This window comes from Anser cygnoides, chromosome 1 (genome assembly GCF_040182565.1).
Source record: "Anser cygnoides isolate HZ-2024a breed goose chromosome 1, Taihu_goose_T2T_genome, whole genome shotgun sequence".
Lineage (NCBI taxonomy): Eukaryota > Metazoa > Chordata > Aves > Anseriformes > Anatidae > Anser > Anser cygnoides.
In genome coordinates, this window is record NC_089873.1 from 32150533 (window position 1) to 32170125 (window position 19593).

At 37.7% G+C, this 19593-nt stretch overlaps 1 protein-coding gene across 5 annotated transcripts in view; it reads left to right on the forward strand.

The window, feature by feature from the left end:
• The window catches only part of PDZRN4 (PDZ domain containing ring finger 4), a 269511-nt gene that overhangs the window by 223121 nt on the left and 26797 nt on the right, over window positions 1-19593 (forward strand). For all 5 annotated transcript variants that reach the window (XM_066991970.1, XM_066991964.1, XM_048065897.2 and 2 more), the window contains 2 exons: window positions 3165-3418; window positions 5033-5135. In XM_066991970.1, the coding sequence (XP_066848071.1) occupies window positions 3165-3418; window positions 5033-5135 (357 nt within the window). The remainder of the gene's footprint in view (window positions 1-3164; window positions 3419-5032; window positions 5136-19593) is intronic.

Consider the following 19593-nt stretch of genomic DNA (forward strand, 5'->3'; position numbering starts at 1 on the left):
AGTTGGGGGATGATGCAGGAGGCAGAAAAACCTTAAAGAAGCTAAGTGAAGAGAGCTTCCAACCCCATCTGTAGTATTGGCTTTGGGTTTTAAAATAAATTCTCTCTTCCCAGCCCCAAGTGGGCAGGACAGCTGCCAGCATCAAGTAATTCAGCTATAGATTGTCTTCCTCAGAAGACAGCGTTCATAAATTAGGTGACCTTTATGCAGATCGACAAAGTGTGTTGATGAACTTCAAGTGACAATTTAAACAAGTATCGGGTGTCTGAAGTGCTTGTATTTCTTAAGAAACCAACATAAAGGATGGAATGCTTTTAAAATCTTTAAATTGAACAGGCATTTAAATGAAAATAGAGGTCATACGTGGCCAGGATAAATGAAAATGTGTATCTTTTGTGATTTTTCACACTCGTGATTTTAAAATATTATTATTCATTAGAAATAGAATTTGCATGTAAATAGCATTATTGTGAATTTATGTCATTTACCTCATGGTATTGGATAAGTGTTGACTGATGTCAATAAACAGAGCTTCTGGTATTCCAAAATAATCTAATATATATATTTTTACGCTATCCAAATATCTTTTTGCTTCGCTGATAAGAATCTGTGATAAAACTGTAAGCTTGTGCCAGAAATCACCACATGATTCGGGTGGGATGCAGCAGGATTGTGTGCTTTTTACTTGAATAGGAAAAGAAAATGATACACTGCTATGTTGAATGTTTTTTCCCAAATACTTACTCTTAGAAGAAACACCATATCTGTTATCAGAAACTTTTAAAAAGTATTAAAAGGGTTTTGGGAAACAGGAAAGTAATTTTTATGTTCTTTAAGGCCTTAGAAATGAGAGTTATTCAGAAAGCCTGTAGGACAATCTTTTTATAAAACCTGCCGAAATGTGAAAACTGGAAAATTGTTTCCTTGATAGTATCTAAGTTAGAAGCAAGAATGAAGCAGAGGCTGGAACTGAAGAGTGACTAGAAGACCCAGGCTTGAAGCTTTATCTCTAATTGCCTCTATTAGACATGGCTGAATCTGAACACCCTGGCAGCGTAACTTGTGCTATCAGAGAGGGTTTGCAGAAGCTCACTCCTTGGGGAAATTTCTTTGATTTTCTCGTAGCATAACTTGTTTTTCAACTGTTCTGGCCCTTCCTCTTGTATATGACTGATACTTCTCCATGTAACTTAGTTTAACAAAGCCAAAGGTTGTAATTTGATGCATGATAATTTGAGAGAGAAAATCTTAACATTTTCTGGCTTCAGTCATCAGAGAAACACTACATATGGATTAAATTCAGGTGATTAAGCTAGTTGCTGTTCATATTACTTGAACACAGTCTAGGTTGCAGTTTTTCATACTTCTAGGGTTCCTGGGAATTCAGCACAGTGAGTGTTGAGCTTTTTTAGGTATAGAAATCTATTCAGGTCATTTCTAACTTGCTCATCACCACATACAGCGTCAGAGCTAGCTAGAAAGATCAATTGACCTTCTCACTGAAGGCCACACTACAGTGTGGTTATTTCACATGTCCTCATGAGTGATATGGCTACAAGGACACAGCTTCTTTGGAAGCTGCATCAAAGGAAAGCTGGTTCTACATTGTTGTTAAGCATGCGTTCTAGAAGGATTTTGTGTTGGTATATTAAATATGTAATGAATAGTCAACTGTATTATAACCATCCATATGAGTAGACATGGTTACATGTGTTGCCTCAAATGTGACATTTTTAATTGCAAATGCTTCTCCTGGCAGGCTTAAAGCTGCTGAATGTGTCATTTGAGTTTGCTGGCATTGTTCTTTTTTGCATCTTTCTTTTTTTTTTTTTTTTGAAGAAAGTTCCAAGTATTTCTATAATGAAAGAGTAATGTGACAAAGCAGTTTTGTTTTCAGCAAAAGTCTGCTGCAGGGTTTGTCCCATTTCTTGGGAGGGCTTAGGCTTAGTCCATTAAGCAGAAGATTTAGGGCTTCACAGTCTATACAACAAAGTAAATTTTGGCATTGACTTGTGGTAGAATCCCATTTCTGACTTGCTGTCAGTGTAGAGATTTGCCCAGGGTAAATACTTTACCCTGAGTAAATTTATAAATTTAAATCAGTCTTTGGTACCCTTCAGATATTCACATATCTAACTAGAAAACCATGCATAGGATCATCTCATCTCCGCAGTAGCTCACAATGGCTAGATGTTGTTGTGCAACAGTCAACAGCAGTCCCATGGCTCTGGAAACAGAGCAGAATGGTATTTTCTGTGTAACTTTCTGTGATGTTGCACTGCCCCTTAGGGCTTAGATACTGGCTATTGGTGAATTAGCCCTCACATTTTGCAATGGGCCAATAATTGGCAAGTTTGTCCTAAACACCTGAAATCATATGAATTTAGCATCACCAAGTCTTGCAGTTGCCTTTTTTAATACTAAGAGCTAACACAACTTGGAGGAATTTTCTGCTTTGCTTGCAGCAGAAAGAAACCTTGCCACAGTCTTTTAGTTTTGCCAAGCTATGCTGCATTTGCAGAGTAATTTTCTGTTTTATTAGTTGTCTGTTTGTAGCAAATAAATTCTTCAGTTTGTCTGATTTAGATTTCTCTTTTCTTAAAAGAGCAGCAGCTGACTGCGTTAGTTAAATCTCCCTATCTTTGGTCTTAATGATTGTATAATGGCAATAGCAGATAAGTGGCAAAACATTGAAAGCTGGCCTTGTTTCTTTTTAGATATCCGCGACATGTTTATTGACATCTGCATTAATAACAATACTGTGCCAGAAATCCTTTATTACAGTTGCATGCCACAGAAAATGTTGAAATTGAAAATTAAAGGCACCCTCCTTTTTTATTTGTATTTTATGAGGCAAATAAAATGAGAGAGCTGATTTTAAATGTCCTTTTTAAATGCTCTAGTTTCTTTGCTTTGTTGAGATTCCATTGGGGCAATTAAGGAATTACTCAAACCATTTCTAATTTCTATCATAGATTAAAGAAGTTATTTCTCCTTCCAGCCTTATCTCACCTCTTTCATGAACATCAAAATAAAGTTCAGTCAATGTCAGCACATAGCTTGATATACTACACAAATTATTCCCCCAATATTTTACACCCATGTTTTTATGCTGCCTTTTCTCTTGTGCATACTCTTTGGTGTATTTTTCTGTTTTTCTCTAGGTCAATGGGAAGGACCTCTCCAAGGCCACTCATGAAGAGGCAGTGGAAGCTTTTCGCAATGCCAAGGAGCCAATTGTAGTGCAAGTTTTACGACGAGCTCCAATTAGCAAAACTCATGGTAGCTCTCAGGATGTACGGCTTGTGGATGCCTGCACTCAGACTGACATCACTTTTGAGCACATTATGGCTCTGGCCAAACTAAGGCCTTCCACACCGCCAGTTCCTGATATCTGCCCTTTTCTACTTTCAGACAGGTATGGCATATATTCTCCTATTGTTTTCTAGTGAGATTGAGGCATTGCAATGGCAGGTTTGTAGCCTTCTCTTGAAAAGGTCTCAGGAACACTTTAAATGAATTATAAATGTTGTAGCAGTTATAACTGCTATGCTGTTCAGGCTTCGATGACAATTTTCATTAACTCTATTCAAGGATTAGACTACAAGAAGGAATATTGCTCTTGCTTTCTTTGTGCTTATGCACAAAGTTCATCTAAAGCTAAGCCCTTATCAAAAAGAAAAACACTTCTGTGTTTCAAAGTACCAAAAAGGCTTCTAAAGCCTAGAAAGAGCTGTCTTGTTGCTTTCTGTTCTTCCAAATTTCTTGCAAAACTCATGGGAAAATTATTTTATTTAACAGCCCCCTTATTAAGGCAAAACAATTCCAAAAATATGGATATGGAAGTATAATGTCACCTTTCATATGTCAAATAATGTGAATTAAGTCGTCCCTTGGTTGAATTAATATTCTCTGAAATGGAACTGAATAGAAATATTGGCAAAAATACCAAAAAAAAAAAAAAAAAAAGGGATTAGGCTCCTCCCTTTATGGACTGCTACTCCCTTTTTACTCATGAGTATCATCATCTAGTGGTTGACCCTTGGTCTCTGTCTGTGGCCAGCAAAACTATGAAAGCCCTGAAGCTTTCCTACTGACTTCTGGCATGCTGCACATCTCTGCAGAACTGATGTAGAGAACATACCACTTTTGACCTTGATGTAACTCTGTTTTTAGAAGTTCTAGGTAAGCTGAGTAGATGACCATATCAGAGAGAGAGAACCTGCTGGATAGATCCTACTATTTAATACTAAGCAGCTGAACATGTATGTTTTTGAGTTATTATGGTAGTACTAAACTGTGTGCTACTGTGATTGAAGTTCCCATACTCTCAGCATGGGGAAGAGTTTCCTACTTCGGCTTGAGGTAGATACACAATGGGTGTTGCATGGTTAGCACCCAAGGAGTCCGAGGAGCTAAGGCCACCTTGGATCCCAGACTGTACCTAAGTGCATGTCATAAAGACCTCATTGTTTGTGCCCCAAGCCTTTGCAACCATACAATTTAATGACATTTTACAGTGTGCAGTTATTCAAATGCACTTCACCACGCCGTTATCCCTTTAACAAAAGAGGATAATGCAAGTTGTTTAATGCAAGCACTTGTACAATTTGCCAGCCTGGTGTGGGTTGTAGATTGAGGATGTTCATGTGTTTGTAACAGGTTAATTGGTAAGCCTCCACTGGCCATGATGTGGCATATGAATGTGGAGTTAGGTAGATTTATGAGCATAAGGAATTCCAAATAGTCATAATTAAGTAGTTTGGCCCCAAACAGACCCTTTTAAGTAATCACCCTGTATAAATCTGACAAAAGATGAACCCAGCAAAATGAACTAAGAATCTGAGCTTTTGAAAACAGCCCTTGCTACATCCTAATGCTGTTTTATTCATGCTCTCAGGCCGTCCAGAGTAATATTCCAAAGATAACACTACAGAGAAGGGTTTGTGTATGTGTTTTTAATCTTTATTTATTTATTTATTTAAAAACAATTGTTTCATATACTTTTGTTGTACCGCTTTGTTCCACATAGCTGCCATTCTCTTCACCCAGCGGAGCATGAATTTTACGAAGGTAATGAGTATCTGTCCAGCCTGCCTGCTGATGCAGATAGAACAGAGGACTTTGAGTATGAGGTAAGATCACTGGCACACTGCAGCCTCTCTATTATTACAGATATGGTACTTGCACAGATAGGAACAGGATCTTGTGCAAAATAAAGGAAAAAAGAAAGAGAGAGAGAATGGGAATACTCTGTGCCAAAGAGTGTTCAAAGAATGTTCTTTTTTATACCTGTGTAACGTCACAAGCTTTGGGTTAGGTTATGCATGTGAAATGTGAAAGTGGAATTCTGCACTGGTTGTCTCCATACAAGTTCAGGATACTTAATCCCTCTTTGTTCAGTGGAGATAGTAAATCTGCTACTTTCTTTTTGAAGTTATAACACTTTAAGGAAAACCTTTCCAAAATTAAAAATGGTAACTGGAAGCTTAATTGTCACTTTTTTTTTCCCCTTCTAATTTTAAGAATTAATTGGCCTTTTTTCTCATGCCTTAGGGATAAGTCTTGCAGATACTTGGGTGCATACTTGAGTGTTTGTAAGATCAGGCTACATCTCTGAAAATGAATATAATTTCTGTTACTTGCTCTTTCATATTTGACATTGTAAGTGTTGCAATTAGAAGAAGTTGTGCTCTGTACCGCAAATATCCCTTTGCTGTTAATGCATTGTATTCTCTAGTGATGAGGCTGGATGTCTTTCTGAATCACTGGAAAAATTTGTGTAGCCTCCCAAAATGATAACATGTGATTGGTGTTGTTGCTCTTCATTAGATTTTCATTTCAATATCTAAATAGTCTTCTTCTTGTCTGCCAGTCATTAGATTTTTCTTTTCTACTGTTATCTAGCAACAAAATATTTGTAGGGGCAGGCATAAGAAGCAGATGGCTCTTTTTAATATTAAACAGTGCTGAGTCTTTGCATAAGTTCAAGTTACTGTATTTTAAATGAGTGATTATAAATAATTAAATATCTTTAATACAAGATTTAAAATCTTTCTGTTTGCTGTACCTTAAGAAACATTTTTAAAGGTTTCACATAACTGCTTGACATTTGGAAATGAAATGAATGGCAAAAGCTTTGGCAAATATGCTGTGTGTTCGCTTTTATCTTATCTTTAGCAGCTAAGATGCTCTATTGCAAGTTCAGCCCATTGTTCTTTTCTTCTAGCATCCTGGGGAATCTGAAGTTCTTCCCCCAGGAAGTAGAAAAATCATATAACATCTACTTAGTGAATCTCAATCAGAACAAGCAAACTTTTATTTGAACTCCTCAAAAAATCATTGCTAGGGATTAGTGAAATCATTATTTCTTCCCAGTTGGGTTTTGATGTGATATGTACAAGAGTATCAGGGCTTAGGTTCTGCTTTGACTCCCCAGGTGTAATGCAATATTAAATTTCTCTGTCAAGTGTGTTTGTTTACAGTGCTTCTTTCTTACCTGTAATAGAAACTTTTTTTTTTCTAGTAATATTTAAGTAAATTAGTAATGGAAACATCTAGAAAGAATAGATTAAAAATGGTAGTTAGTTGAAAATATTTTTCATCATTTAATCAGAATATCAGTGACATTAAAATACTAACAGATTTCAAATCTATATAGGGCCTACCTAGTGGAATCAGGTCCTCTTTATGACTGTTATTAATCACTAATAATAGTTGGCATAGTTGGCATAAGTATTATGAGAGTGGCAAATGCTTGGGCAGGTTCTCAGTTGCCTGTAATTGCTACTAATCACACCATCATAGTCATTAATTTGCTATCAGTTGTGATTCAGTTGCCCAAGGCAAACTCACTGAGTGACTGAAATAGCATTTCATATGAAATTCAAATAGGAAAGGAACTGTCTGGCTTCTTTGAAGAGAAGAATCCATTCTCTAAATATGAAAGTTTTGAAGGAGAAACATCATGGAGCCTCTTACTAGAAGAGCTCTAAATGTGAAAAGCTTTCCCAAAATTTAAGTCTGTGTGGTAATATTATGATTTAGGTCACTCATTGGTTGTATTAACTGTCATTTAAGTTAGTAAGTACGACGTTAGTAAACTCCCCTGTTGTAACCAGATAGTATTAACATTATTCCAGATAGCTGGATCATTGATCCATGAAAGATATATATTATCTCTCTTCAAAACCAAGTCTCATAAAGGACAGAATCAAAAGGGATTTATTAGCTGTTGTGGTGGATTTGGAGGAGAAGCAGAAGGACAGTCAGCAGAACAGAGGCAATGGTTCAGTGCTGTCAAGGTCTCTACAACAATATTGGCTTAGGTGTACCCTCCTGTGACCACTCAAAACTAAAGCGAATGCATAGCAGCATCAGGGAGGGAAAAAATAGTCAAGTGTTCAGGAAGACAACATGTTTTAAAACCAGCATTGTCCGTTCACTATCTGAGGGTGCAAGCAGCGAGACGGGAGGGCACAGAAGCTCTGCTCATGCCACTCTGTGGGCTGCAGGCTGGGTGGGAGAGCCTACTCTATCTCCCACCATTTATTTCCTCTGTGTTTAGAGGATGGAGTTTTAGTATAACTACTGTGATTTCTGTAGAGCCAGGATTGTATCAGTTCTCCCTTAATTTTATCATTTTTTACTTTGTAAGAACTTTCTGGTGTGAACATCAGCTAATCCCATACAGCAAAAAACTAGCTGGTGTTAGGACTGTGTTTAGCATTGCTGTTGCAGTAAAAGGATGCAGGTAAGCAGCTCATAGGTCTCCATGGCAAACCAAAGAATTTTAAAAAATAATTTTAAAGCTAAACCTGGAGATTTCAGAAAGGCTTTGAAACAAGATAGTGAGCAGAAAGAGAACTAGAACAATGCCCGATAATTTCCTAGAAATGTTTTTAGGTAAAGAATGCATCGGTTTTCAGATGACAAATGCAAAGTGCTAAGCCAAATTAGGAAGTAAAGAACTGAGATGACTAGCAACTGAGATGCTCTAAACAAGAATATTTTCCAAGAAAGGGAATGTTCTGCAAAGCTTTGATCAAACTGGAACTTGCTTATAGATATGTACTGGAGTTTAAGCACCTGAATTACCACCATAAAAAGGAAACAAGAGGGTCAGGGGGATATGGACTTGTGCTTGCCAGTGGATTTGGTAGGATTAGACACTTGCAAGACTCTTCTACTCTGCAAGACTCTTCTACTCCATTTGTAAACTAGAAAAACCCAGTGGTTTGTGCTCAGATTGCCACAGCTCAATAAACTCAAGTACAAGCCAATTGTCTTGGAAGGGTGAACTCCCTAGGAGGCTCATTAGGCTCCATTCAGCACCACGCTTTAAACAAATGGCTGGGAAGATGGCAGAGCTGGGGGATTGCTGAGAGCCAGCTCATGTGTCTTTAGGTTGCTCCTGCAAAGCTTGTCCTAAAAGGAATGAGAATTGTTGATATGTATTGAGACAGGGGGCAGAGCCAGCATCAATCTGTGTTGGCAGATACAGATCAAAAGATTTGTGTTTCTGGCATAGCCAGATACTCGTGAGGACTTTTAAGATAAAGTAGGAACCGACCAATCTGTAAAAGCTCAGTTGGACTTAGAGTCAAGATAACAGAAAGAGAGCCAAAGATATTCAGGGTCATACCCAGCTCCTGCCTGGCTATGAGTTGTGCTGCTGGAATTACATGAGGTGATATTAGAGTATGCATCACATTGTCTGCTACCAATGATGCAAAAGGACTAAAACCATCATAGCACCCAGTAACGCTGTGTTAGACACGTCTCTAAAATTTGTACGGCAGATTTGTAAGAAGAACAGAGGATACTGGTGCTGGAGAGGAGTAAATAAGCTAATGGATGTGTGCTGCTTTAGTAACATTTCTGAACCTGCTATCAAGGAGAGAGAAGCATCATATACTTAGTTGGGAACATTACCAGTAATACAAAAATAAAGGGAAAAACAACAGTTACATGGTGGAACAGTGAAATAAATTGGTAAAAAAATAAAAAATTAAAAAAAAAATGTAAGGACAATGCTGGACAAAGGAGCACATCACTAATGTCTGGTCCTACATATTCACTCTGAGGAGACTGCCTTTCAAAAAGAGCAAACAGAAGAAAATAAAATGTTACAAGTAGATAGCATGGTTTAGTCAACGGTTCCTTATCCTAGGGCAGAAACCTTCATAAATTCTGTGTTCAGAAGTAGACTTTGAGAAGAGTGAAAATGGGAGATGATTGGTTTCTGCCATGAGACATGATATCTCATCAAAATTACAATTTCTAAAATCTTGTGTATCTAAGATAGGAAAAGATATATATATATATATATATATACACACACACGTTTCTTGCTGGATGCCAGGATTAGCATTTTCAGAGTGAAAAATGCAGAATGAACCATTATGTTAGCCTGTCTGTGTCTGATGAATCCTGTTTTAATGTAAGTAAATGCTTGTGCTGACAGGTTGAAGCAGTACCTGGGAGAAGTTGCTAAGGGTTGACTTGACACTATATGAAATTATGGGGGTACTCTTGATGCTTTTTACTTCAGATGTTTGAACCCATCGAGCTCCTTTGTTTTTCTAGGAAGAATAGATGTTTTTTGCTCAAGAAGTTGGTGTATGTCACTAAACCAACAGACATGCACATGAGATGTGCAGGTAATTTTTTTCCATGGCAAACTTTTGTAAAATCTTTTGTGTCCAAACAATGAAAGGGTCAGAGGTCCTACCAGGAATGGCATCCACGGAAGAGCACGGTTATATTTTCTTGAGAAAAAGCAATCTGAGAACACCTGTCATTTTGATTCCTCCTATGCCCCAGAAAATAGAACTTCTAGAAACTAGAAAATTCATATGAACGATGCTTGATTGCATCATCAATATCTTCTCCTAAGTAGAGCAACCCGTAGCGCTCCAAGGGTTGGTTAATACCTTGTGTCAAAAAGGAGTAGTCTTAAGCTCGTAGTTTGCAGTTTCAAGGGCCAGATTTTTAGTCAGGATAAGGAAATAAATGTGTGTGTCTGCACGTTGAATGTAAGTGCTAATTTATGGCTATGCACAGCCGTTCATTTAAATGTGTTGATAAGTATTTGCACTCATAAATCTGCTAACTGTAAATGTAGATTAGCCCTTTAAGTATACCACTGACCTGATCCAAACCCATTGAAATTGCTGAGGTTTCCTATTGACCTAAGCATTTCTGGATCAGATACTGTTGGCTGTTTTAACAAATTACTAAAAATGGAGCTGGCAGAGAGAACAGCTAGAAAATTTGGGGAATTGCCTGTGAGTGAGGTTTTGTATATATCTCTTCTCACTGAAACCTATAAAACTCCCATAGGGGAGAATTTTATCCTGTTAATTTCTCTCACCATTTTTGAATATCCTATCAGATGCTATGCAGCAGTAAAGCTTTGGTTTGCTATTCCAATAACACTCATAAGTATTATATCTGTATGAAGGAAGGTTGCTATTTCAGGTGCAAATTTTATTTTCCTTTTTCTGTGACATAACATTTTGGAAGTGGTCAGTTGTATTGGTGTCTTTTCAGAACAAAAGAAGTAGTTTTGTTCAGATTAGTAATCTGAGTGATGCTGTTGATCCAGATAAAGTCACTCGAAGGCAAAAATATTTGTGGAGCAGGCCCTAAGCCCTGCAGAAGCATAGCCACCAGCGCCTTTCTGGAAGGTCTACCCTTGCTGTGATAGGCCAAGACAGACCTGCCTGCATTGTGAATTCATATTTAAGGCCTCTCCAACACAGGGATTTTTTAACCAATAAACCAAATGGATCTGTCTATCTCATAAATACATATTTAGGGCCTTTTTAACATGAGGATTACAGAGCTGATAGTCGGTAACAGCTCCCTTCAGAGCTGTGATAGCCTGCAAACTCCCCTTTGCGAACATTATGGGCGCTTGTGGCAATGCAATTGGAGCTCCTGCTTCAATTGCTAACACCTGAATAAACAGTTTTTATGGAAGCAGCGTCTGTGCACACGCTGCCAGTGCTTCTGGTAGCTAGTCAGGCTCTTTTGTTTTGTTACCTGATGAGTGTTTCTGTATGAAGAAGCTAATCCAAAAGATTCATAAGCAGCAAAATTGAAAACATTTCTGAGATAATAATTTTCCCAAAATCCGTTACATGTAGCATGGATTTTCTCTTTACAGCTATAAAGTCATGTTCTTATTTTATAATATAAAGAGGAGAGAGAGAGAGAGAGAGAGAGAGAAATCCTGTTTTGGTGGGGATCACACAAGGCAAGTTCCAGCCACGTGCAGATACAATGGCAGTGACATGAATGAGCAGAACCACTCTAATACCTTTGTCACTTGCTATCAGATTGCACTTTTTTCTTCTGCATTTTCTGCTGGGATAGGATTCTTTTTTCCTGAGCCTCTCAAAACTTGGGATGAATCAGAAAAGAGCCCTCAGCGAATAAAAGGCAGATTTCAAATTCAGCAACCACCAGATATAATTGAAAAGAGAAGGCTTCAAGAAATACGATGTTATACAGGCAGAATCCTAATAAAGACGTAGGTGTTGCAATGTAGAAGAGCCAAAGTCTTGGACAACGTTGTATCTTTCCATTGCAGTCAGACCTGACTGGTGTGAGAGAGGAAATGTGAAAAGGCTTGCTGGTAAATGTGCTGTAGGTTTTAGGTGACTGAGCAAGTACTGCTTGCTACATGCCTGCTACTAGCGCTTTGCGGGGGCAAGGACTGAACTGACAAGTCAGAGTGGGCTCAGATAAACTGGGAGTTACTGCCCTACATCTGTTTTCTGACCAGCAGTTTGTAACTGCCTAGAAGTTACTGCTCAATACTGGATGCCCCACAGCATACAGACGTTATACCAAAATGGTTATTCAGGTATTTTGTGGTAATTTTTAATATTAACTAACACCTCTTAAGGAGCATGGTGAAGGAAATGAACATGCATATGTGTGCCTGTGATCTGGAAAATCACAGAAATACAAAGAAAAATACAGACTATCTTTTAAAGCTAATAAGTGGAAAGCTTGCAAGGAATTCTTTTTGCCTAGTAAATAGATTATTATAGATGTTTCAGTCGGATCTGTGAAAACACTACAATAGTTAGGGCTTTTTAAAGCATTCCTTGAGATTTTTTCATTTAAACTTGAAAGTAGTTCCGAGCTACTAATACCTAGCCTGTGATCCCTCTGCCTCTCACTGTGGACTATTAAATTGGAAAGGTGACAGTTAAAATGGAGAAACGGCACTGGCATATTTTTTTCTGTAAATCATCGAGTAGCACTGTGTAATAAATAAAATAAGACTCTTTTACAATGCATTTATCATACTGCAGCACTTATATTTTTTCTGGTATTTTCACTAGTATTTTTATTTTTAAAACCCCTGGGGAGTTAAGTCACTGTAATCTACCCATAGCCAATAATAAGTATGGAATTTCTTCCAAACTATGACTAATTGTACTTGTAATTAAGAAAAAACGTGGTAAAAAAAGAAGCATTCCTTTACTTTTTTTTTTTCCACCTGCCTTTTAAGAATTGCAGTCAGTTTTCAAGTATAAATTAATTAGACTTAACATCATTCCACGAGGGTACTTCAGTATTACTATATCCTGCATTGCTACAGGAATTCACAAGCAGGTGAACTAAGGACGGTAGTATTGATTGACTTGCCAAGTCAGTCAGTGACAGAACTGGCAGTAAAACACAAGAGTCTTTACTTCTAATGCTTTTTTTTTTTTCTTTTTCATTAAATCACACTTCTTCTTGTTAGTCATTTGATCATTTAGATGGAGGAGGATATCAGGCTAGTTTCTGCCATAGTTTTTTGTTAATTTTGAGTTGTATCTCATCACAAAAATCTGACATTCAAAGCAGACGAAGTTGCTGTTATCTCACCTCCCATAAGTAATGAATATCCCAATTTAATGGCTTGAATTGTGTCCCCAACTATAGAGCATCATGAGAGAACAGCGAGAAAAAGACACAAAACTGACATGGGCAAATTTATCAAAGTTATTACCATTTCCTGTGTTTTAAAACAGGAGGAAAATATATCAAGTCACTGATATTCATTTTGTTTCATGATTTCATAAAACAAACACAGTGTTACTCCTCACTTCACCTGAAAGCTAATAAAAATTCTTCCTTGTTGTCAGGGCTTGTGTTTTCCCTTGAAAATGAAGAAAAGTGAGCTTAGTTCAGCAGCACTTTATTGTTGGGCAACATTACAACATATGGCATGTGTTTTTCACTCAGTGAAGGAAGAAGAAGGTGCTGGCAGTATTTTCATATTTATGGAAATCTGTGGGTTATAAATCTTTTGTTTTGGATAAGTGTTTTGTGTAGACAGTTTTTATAGCATTATACCACATAGCTCCATATACGCTTTACAGTGAAAACGTTTCTAAGACTTTTATTAATGCTATTTTTCATATTCTTCCTGTTTGAAAGTGTGTGTAGTATGTCTTGGAGACATGGAATCTGTCTATACAGACAAAGGACAGGAGAAAACAGTTTCTTTTGTATATTACTTATAATGTCACTTTTAAAGCATAGTATCTTAGGAACTTCAAGAGCACAGGAAGCAAGGACCAAATCCCTCTAGTAAGATGGGAACCTTTTACAGGAAAATGGACTTTAAACAAGGTTTCAATATTATGCATGCTGGGCCTTCTGAGGAGAAATCAAAAAGCAGGCAAGGTCTTTTCTCTGGAAGTTTGCTTTTTTATTTAATGAGGCAGCTCTTCAAAGAGAATGTGATAGTCTTTCCTGGAGGGCATGGTTTGGTGAGCAGGAACACAGGTGAGACTGTACTGTGCATCAAAAAAGCAGATGATGAATTTGCTTTGTATTTCATCTCATGATATTGTCAATCTATGCAAGTACGTGTTTGGGGATGGAGGACATTTCTACGGGTAACAGAAGTTTGAACAGCTGAAACTCAGCATGGATATGGTGCCCATAGACCTCGTTTTGGTGCCAGGAAAATGAAAATGTGTTTTTAAAGTTGGCACATATCACTTCATGTGCTTGATTTATATAAAAATTGCATATTTTAACTATACATATTCTAATATGTATGTAGATGGAATTTTAGATTTGTGCTTTCTAAGAATTTCTAATTTTATTAGTCCGACTTTAAATTTAGCTTTTTTCATGGTATTTTGTATTTATTGTACTGGAAAAGCATAAACTGAATGACAGGAAAGTATATTTCTCACAGCTGTCTAAAATGGAAAAATAACATTTTCAACTTGTTTTTAATTAATATTTCAAAATAGCCTTCACACAGTTGTAGATCAAGGATGTCCATATGTGTAGCATTGTAACTAGTTTGGATTTTGAATCTACAGCTATGTGTTCTGCTGTCCAGATAAATGTTTGCTGCAGCAGATGTTGGCACATCTGTTATGCCTCCCCATTTCGATTGGCTGCCTGGATGTTTAGAAAGTGCTGATGAGGCAGATAAATCTTCTGACACGTCTCAGGCCCAAAGCAGGCAGGCAGCAGCAATAACGATGTTTACAGAGCCAAGTGCTGGGCAGTAACATTTTGAAATAAAACAAAAATAAAGGATGACTTTACCTGCAATAAGTGAAATTTATTGTGAAATGTGAAAGCTAATTTTACCAAGTGATTCTCAGCTGATTTGAACTGCAGCTATGTCAATCCATAAACCTCTGCACTTTGTGTATCTAAGGTTTGTCTGTTAGAAAAAGGCACCTGCTACAACTTAGAAAGAGCTCTGAACTATTAAGGGGCTCTTTAATACACTTACCATTGCTGGGAGTTTGGTTTAGAAACAGCTGCAGCATATCTGTGTTTTTTTGGAAGGGGAAGAGTTATCTACTGCATGCGTGAAGTTCCTGATCTTATCATAATCCTAACTTTCCAAAGGTTTTCCTCTACCCCTCAAAGCTTATCAGATTTGAATACTTTTATATCACTGGAGTCAGGAAAATTCCAGACATTGGGATCTTCTCCTGAGAAGATCAATCTATGTATCAAAGAGGGCATTCGTGGACAGAGGAGGATATATCTGACCATCTCAAGTGCTGAGACTGGTTTCACTGTACATAGAGCTTTAGTATGTGTTGGATCCCTTCCAGACTTAAATCTTCATGGATGGTAAACAGAAATGTAGAAGTCACTGCAAAGATTTTAGCACTGATGTCATGTGTTCATATGGTTACATTCCCCTCAGGAAACTAAATTTCTAAGTTGCTTTCAAATACCCTTGTATAAGGCAAGACCGGAAATTTCAAAGAGAACCTATCCTAGAGGGGCAAAGATGTGGATGTTGATTATATAGGTGATATTGTTGGTACTATAGTTTATAGTATACACCCAAGAATCTATAGAACTATGGAGTACTTAAACAAGGAGATGATGTAGTCCAAACCCCTGCTGAAACAAGGACCAACTTAGGCCATACTGCTCAGGATGTCATCCAGCTGAAATCAGAATAGCTCTAAAAGTGGACATTCTACGTCTCTGGACAACTCTTTCTAGTGTTTGACTACCCTCATGCTAAGAAGTACTTTTTTGATACCTAACTGAAATTTCATGCGTAGCAACTTGTGTCTGTTGTCCCCTGTGGCTGTCGCTGTGCACTTCCAGGAAGAGTGCTTGTAACTTGCCTGGACCTTTGCATTTGCTACTTGAAGGAAGCAATAAGACCTCCTTATTAAGGAGACCCTTCTTTTTAAAAGCCTAACTGAATGTGGTTCTCCCAGCCTTCCCTCATCAGAGATGTGCTCCATCCACATAATTAGCTAATGGACTTCTATCCAGATGCAGATTTCTATATTCCCATCTGATAACCAAGAGAAGGTCTACTCAAACATTTCATGTCAAAGCCATTTACACTGGAAAACAGATCTGGAAGCAATATCCGGATAGCCCCCAAGCCCCAAATTTGACTGGTAAAGTTTGAATTTGTTAGTTTTCTTAGCTGAAATCTGTCTGATTTCTTAGCTGAGTCTCTTATTTTTCGATATTGAAAGCCAAATAGTTTCAATGTGGAGGTCAGGATAAGAGCTTTAATGAAAAATGAGATTTTTTTTTTTCTTCAAATACATTTAATAATAAATCTCCTTCTTTTATTTTCATCAAAATTGTCCAAAAGCAAATGTCTTCTTTGGAATATGGAGGCTGCAAGCCAGTGTGACATTTTAGTATGTTCACACACACTGCACAATGGAATAGCTACTACTCCGGTCTGCTTATCTCATTTTACCATAAGGTTCAGTTTCTATCATCTGTGTTATTCCCACCTACTTTGTTCAAGGAGAAGAAAGTGAGAATGTAGAATCTAAGATCAGTGAAAAGGAAACCCTTAGCTGCATATCATCAGCTAGTTAATTATACTTTAAACTCTTCTCATATCCTTGCAGCTTCACACATTTATTGAGTGAAAGACTGAAAGTGAAGACCAAGGCTGACTACTGAGAAATGCTGTATCTGAGCAGTTCATCATGGATCTCTTTGCTAGGAAGCAAGAATTCATGCTTTTCTCAAGTACAGAACATAGCAGAAGGGCTGTTGGGTCTCAAGCAGGTGAAAACATTTATACAAATATAACATAGGAAAATATATGCCTATCATTAAGTATTTCTACTTAGCATTAGTTGAGGTAGCGTTCAAACGGCACCATGAGCAAAGAAAAGAAACAAAGAGAATGAATAGGGAGGTAGAAGATTTAGGTGGAAAAGTAAGATCATGACTTGTTTGAAATAACAAAATAAGCTGAGGACATTTTACCTTTCAGTAAGCATGATCATTCAGATAATAGCTTTTTTTCTTTTTCTTCTTTTTTATTTATTTATTTTTTAGTAGTAGTAGTAGTATATTTCATGTTTAATGCTTCCTATAGGAGTTGATTTTTGGATTTGTCTTTTGACAAGGATCTGAAGGTTCGGTATTTATGCATGCTAGCTGAGGGGGAAAACTGAAGCTCAAGTGGATGTTTGTGACTTACTGGAGGATATACTGACAGCTGTTTTGCCTTTTAGAGGCAGGAAGTCTATAATCTGTAAAGAGTTTGTTTTTTCATGTTTTTTGTTTTTTTTTCCTCTTTGACTTCCGTATGAGATACAGTCACTGTAAAGTCCACCATGTGTCTTTAAGCTCAAGGCTTAAAACATCCTTTAGAAGCAAGTCAGAAAGGCCATACCAAGGCTGGGAGGCCCACAGTTAGACATTGTGTTTATCTCATCCCCATATGCTTATACCCTTCCTCCCACGGCAATGCTAAATTTGTTCACAAAGCAGTGATCAAAGGTTTCTCACGTTCATGGCGCCCTCCAGCTCCATCTTTCATCCAGCCCATGGCCCCATCTGCTCTGCGACTGCTGTCCGCCCCCTGTCCTCACCCATTGGGAGTCTCAGCTGACACTTGGGTGTCTTCCCCCTCCCACTCACGGACATCAGACTGCTACTGATCATCTCGCATCAGACATGCTGAGTATGCACCGGCAGGCTTGATGTGCTTTAAGTTACTCCGTTGTTTGGTTTGCTACATAGGAGTGCAGTATGCACCAAAAATTTACCCACCGGAGATGAAAGGGGAGAAGGAATTGCGATATCCAGTGGAACTTCTTTGTCAAAGGATTCGTCAGCTACAGGGCCAAATTCTGCTTACACAGTTGCAAGATGATATTTTATTATTAGGTACCTATGCGTCAGCATGCTAATTCTGCTTTTTTCTGCTACTACTCTTTTTTTTTTCTTTCTTTCTTTTTTTTCTTTTTTTTTTTTTTTTTTTTTTTAAACAATGGTATCATTGTCTACAGCATCCTGCTGTCCCAGAACATTCTTTGTCTGGATACAAAGCAGCATGTGGCTCTAAGTGTAGCTATAAAGCAGGGATCAGCAGGAAAGTAATTTTGTTTTTAAATATTTCTCATTCTATGTTGTATTTGTGTTTGTATTATGCATTTGAGAAATGCTTGCTGATATTTTTCCGTTCTGTTTTGATGTAAACAAATCTTGTATCAGAGATTCTCAAATCTAAAACAGACTTCAAAAAAATCAAGATTAAATGAGACTTTATCCTAGAAAGTAGAGCCCCCACCCCTTGGACAGAGCATTGTTTCTCCCCACCATGTGGAATGGAGATAACCCTCTGTTTCTTTGTGGTAAGCTACCAACCAAATCCATTCTGGCAAATCTGACACCCAATGTGATTTGTCCTTTTCGATGCTGTTTATGAGAAGTCAGGACGGTCTTCTGTCAAAATTGATAAGTGAGAAGACAGTGGGGAATGCAATTTTATTTGTAACAGCACAGCTGCCAGCAGTTCCAGCTTGTTTACATCTAGGCTGGCTCTGTCTTGCTCCATAGCTTTTCTATTTCCATCCAAATAGCCCCCAAGTACATTGTGGATGTGCCTGTCTATGTAAAATCTGCATAAAAGAACACACTGGGAGTGTTAGAGAAGGCAAAAAGAATAACTTACTTCTTTAAGTTCTTTTCACAAGTCAAGAACGTCAGTAGCTTTAAAACCAAAATCTTGATCTTTACCAAATCTCCATTTTCATTTACAAAATAGCTTCTAAAACTGAAATGTAATCTGCTAAAATCATGAGATGCTTATTACCTGCCATGGTGAAGGTGCCTGAGGAGTTAAGAGCCTTTTAAGGGCCTTTTTGATGAAAGCATTCTTTCTCCAGTGGAAGTGGTCAGTGTTTGTAAATCAAATCCACAAACATTTTGGTATAAGTTTATTGTTTGTGGAAAAAATGCAAGAGGATCCTGCAGTGACCTGTGAAGTGGAGGGCAGTTTAATCACACACTGCTTCACGCTGAATACTTCGGCTACATATCCTACAATTACCCTCCGTTACATAGGCATTAACGTATTTCCTGGAAAATCCTTTTGACAAGGGAGCGTAACTCCTGATGGCCTTATGATAGTTCCCAGGTCTATGAAGCCTTTGTTTGCCTGCTGTATAGCTTGCCTTCAGTCTGGCAGTCCCAGAATCCCAGGCATTTTTGAGCTTTTTTTATTAATGTACTTAAGAAAGCTGCAGTCATAGCCATTTCCTTTATGTAATCTCTCCTGTGAGCTGTTTCTTTATCATAGCCCATGCTATACGCACAGGCATCAGGGAGGTGAAGTTAAGGGTTTTTTTGTTTTACTGATGTAGCTTTTGGCAGGTGAACTTTTTCAGCAGACTGAAAATTCTTGTTTCATTTTGCTATTTCTGCTATTGCTGTTATTAATAAATAATTGGTTTCCACATGGTTCACCATTAAAAAGTAGAGTCCCGAGATGGCTGTAAATGTCCCTGCTCTGGTTTTGTGAATTGTGGCATCATCAGACACTTTGCGTTCCCACTATAGGTGAGAAATATATCTCTATGATTTTAGGAGTTGCAATCATGCTCTTAATGATTTAGTGTTTGATGATTACTAAGGGAGACTCTTCTGCAGAGTGACTGACCTGCCTGGCACCTACTTACATAGGTACATATGCACACATGCATAGATACATGTATGCACATAGTATTTAACTATATACATTTATAAATAAACTTAGACGCACTCCCTTCCCTTCCCTCCACACAGACACGTGAAGATACATGTAAACAA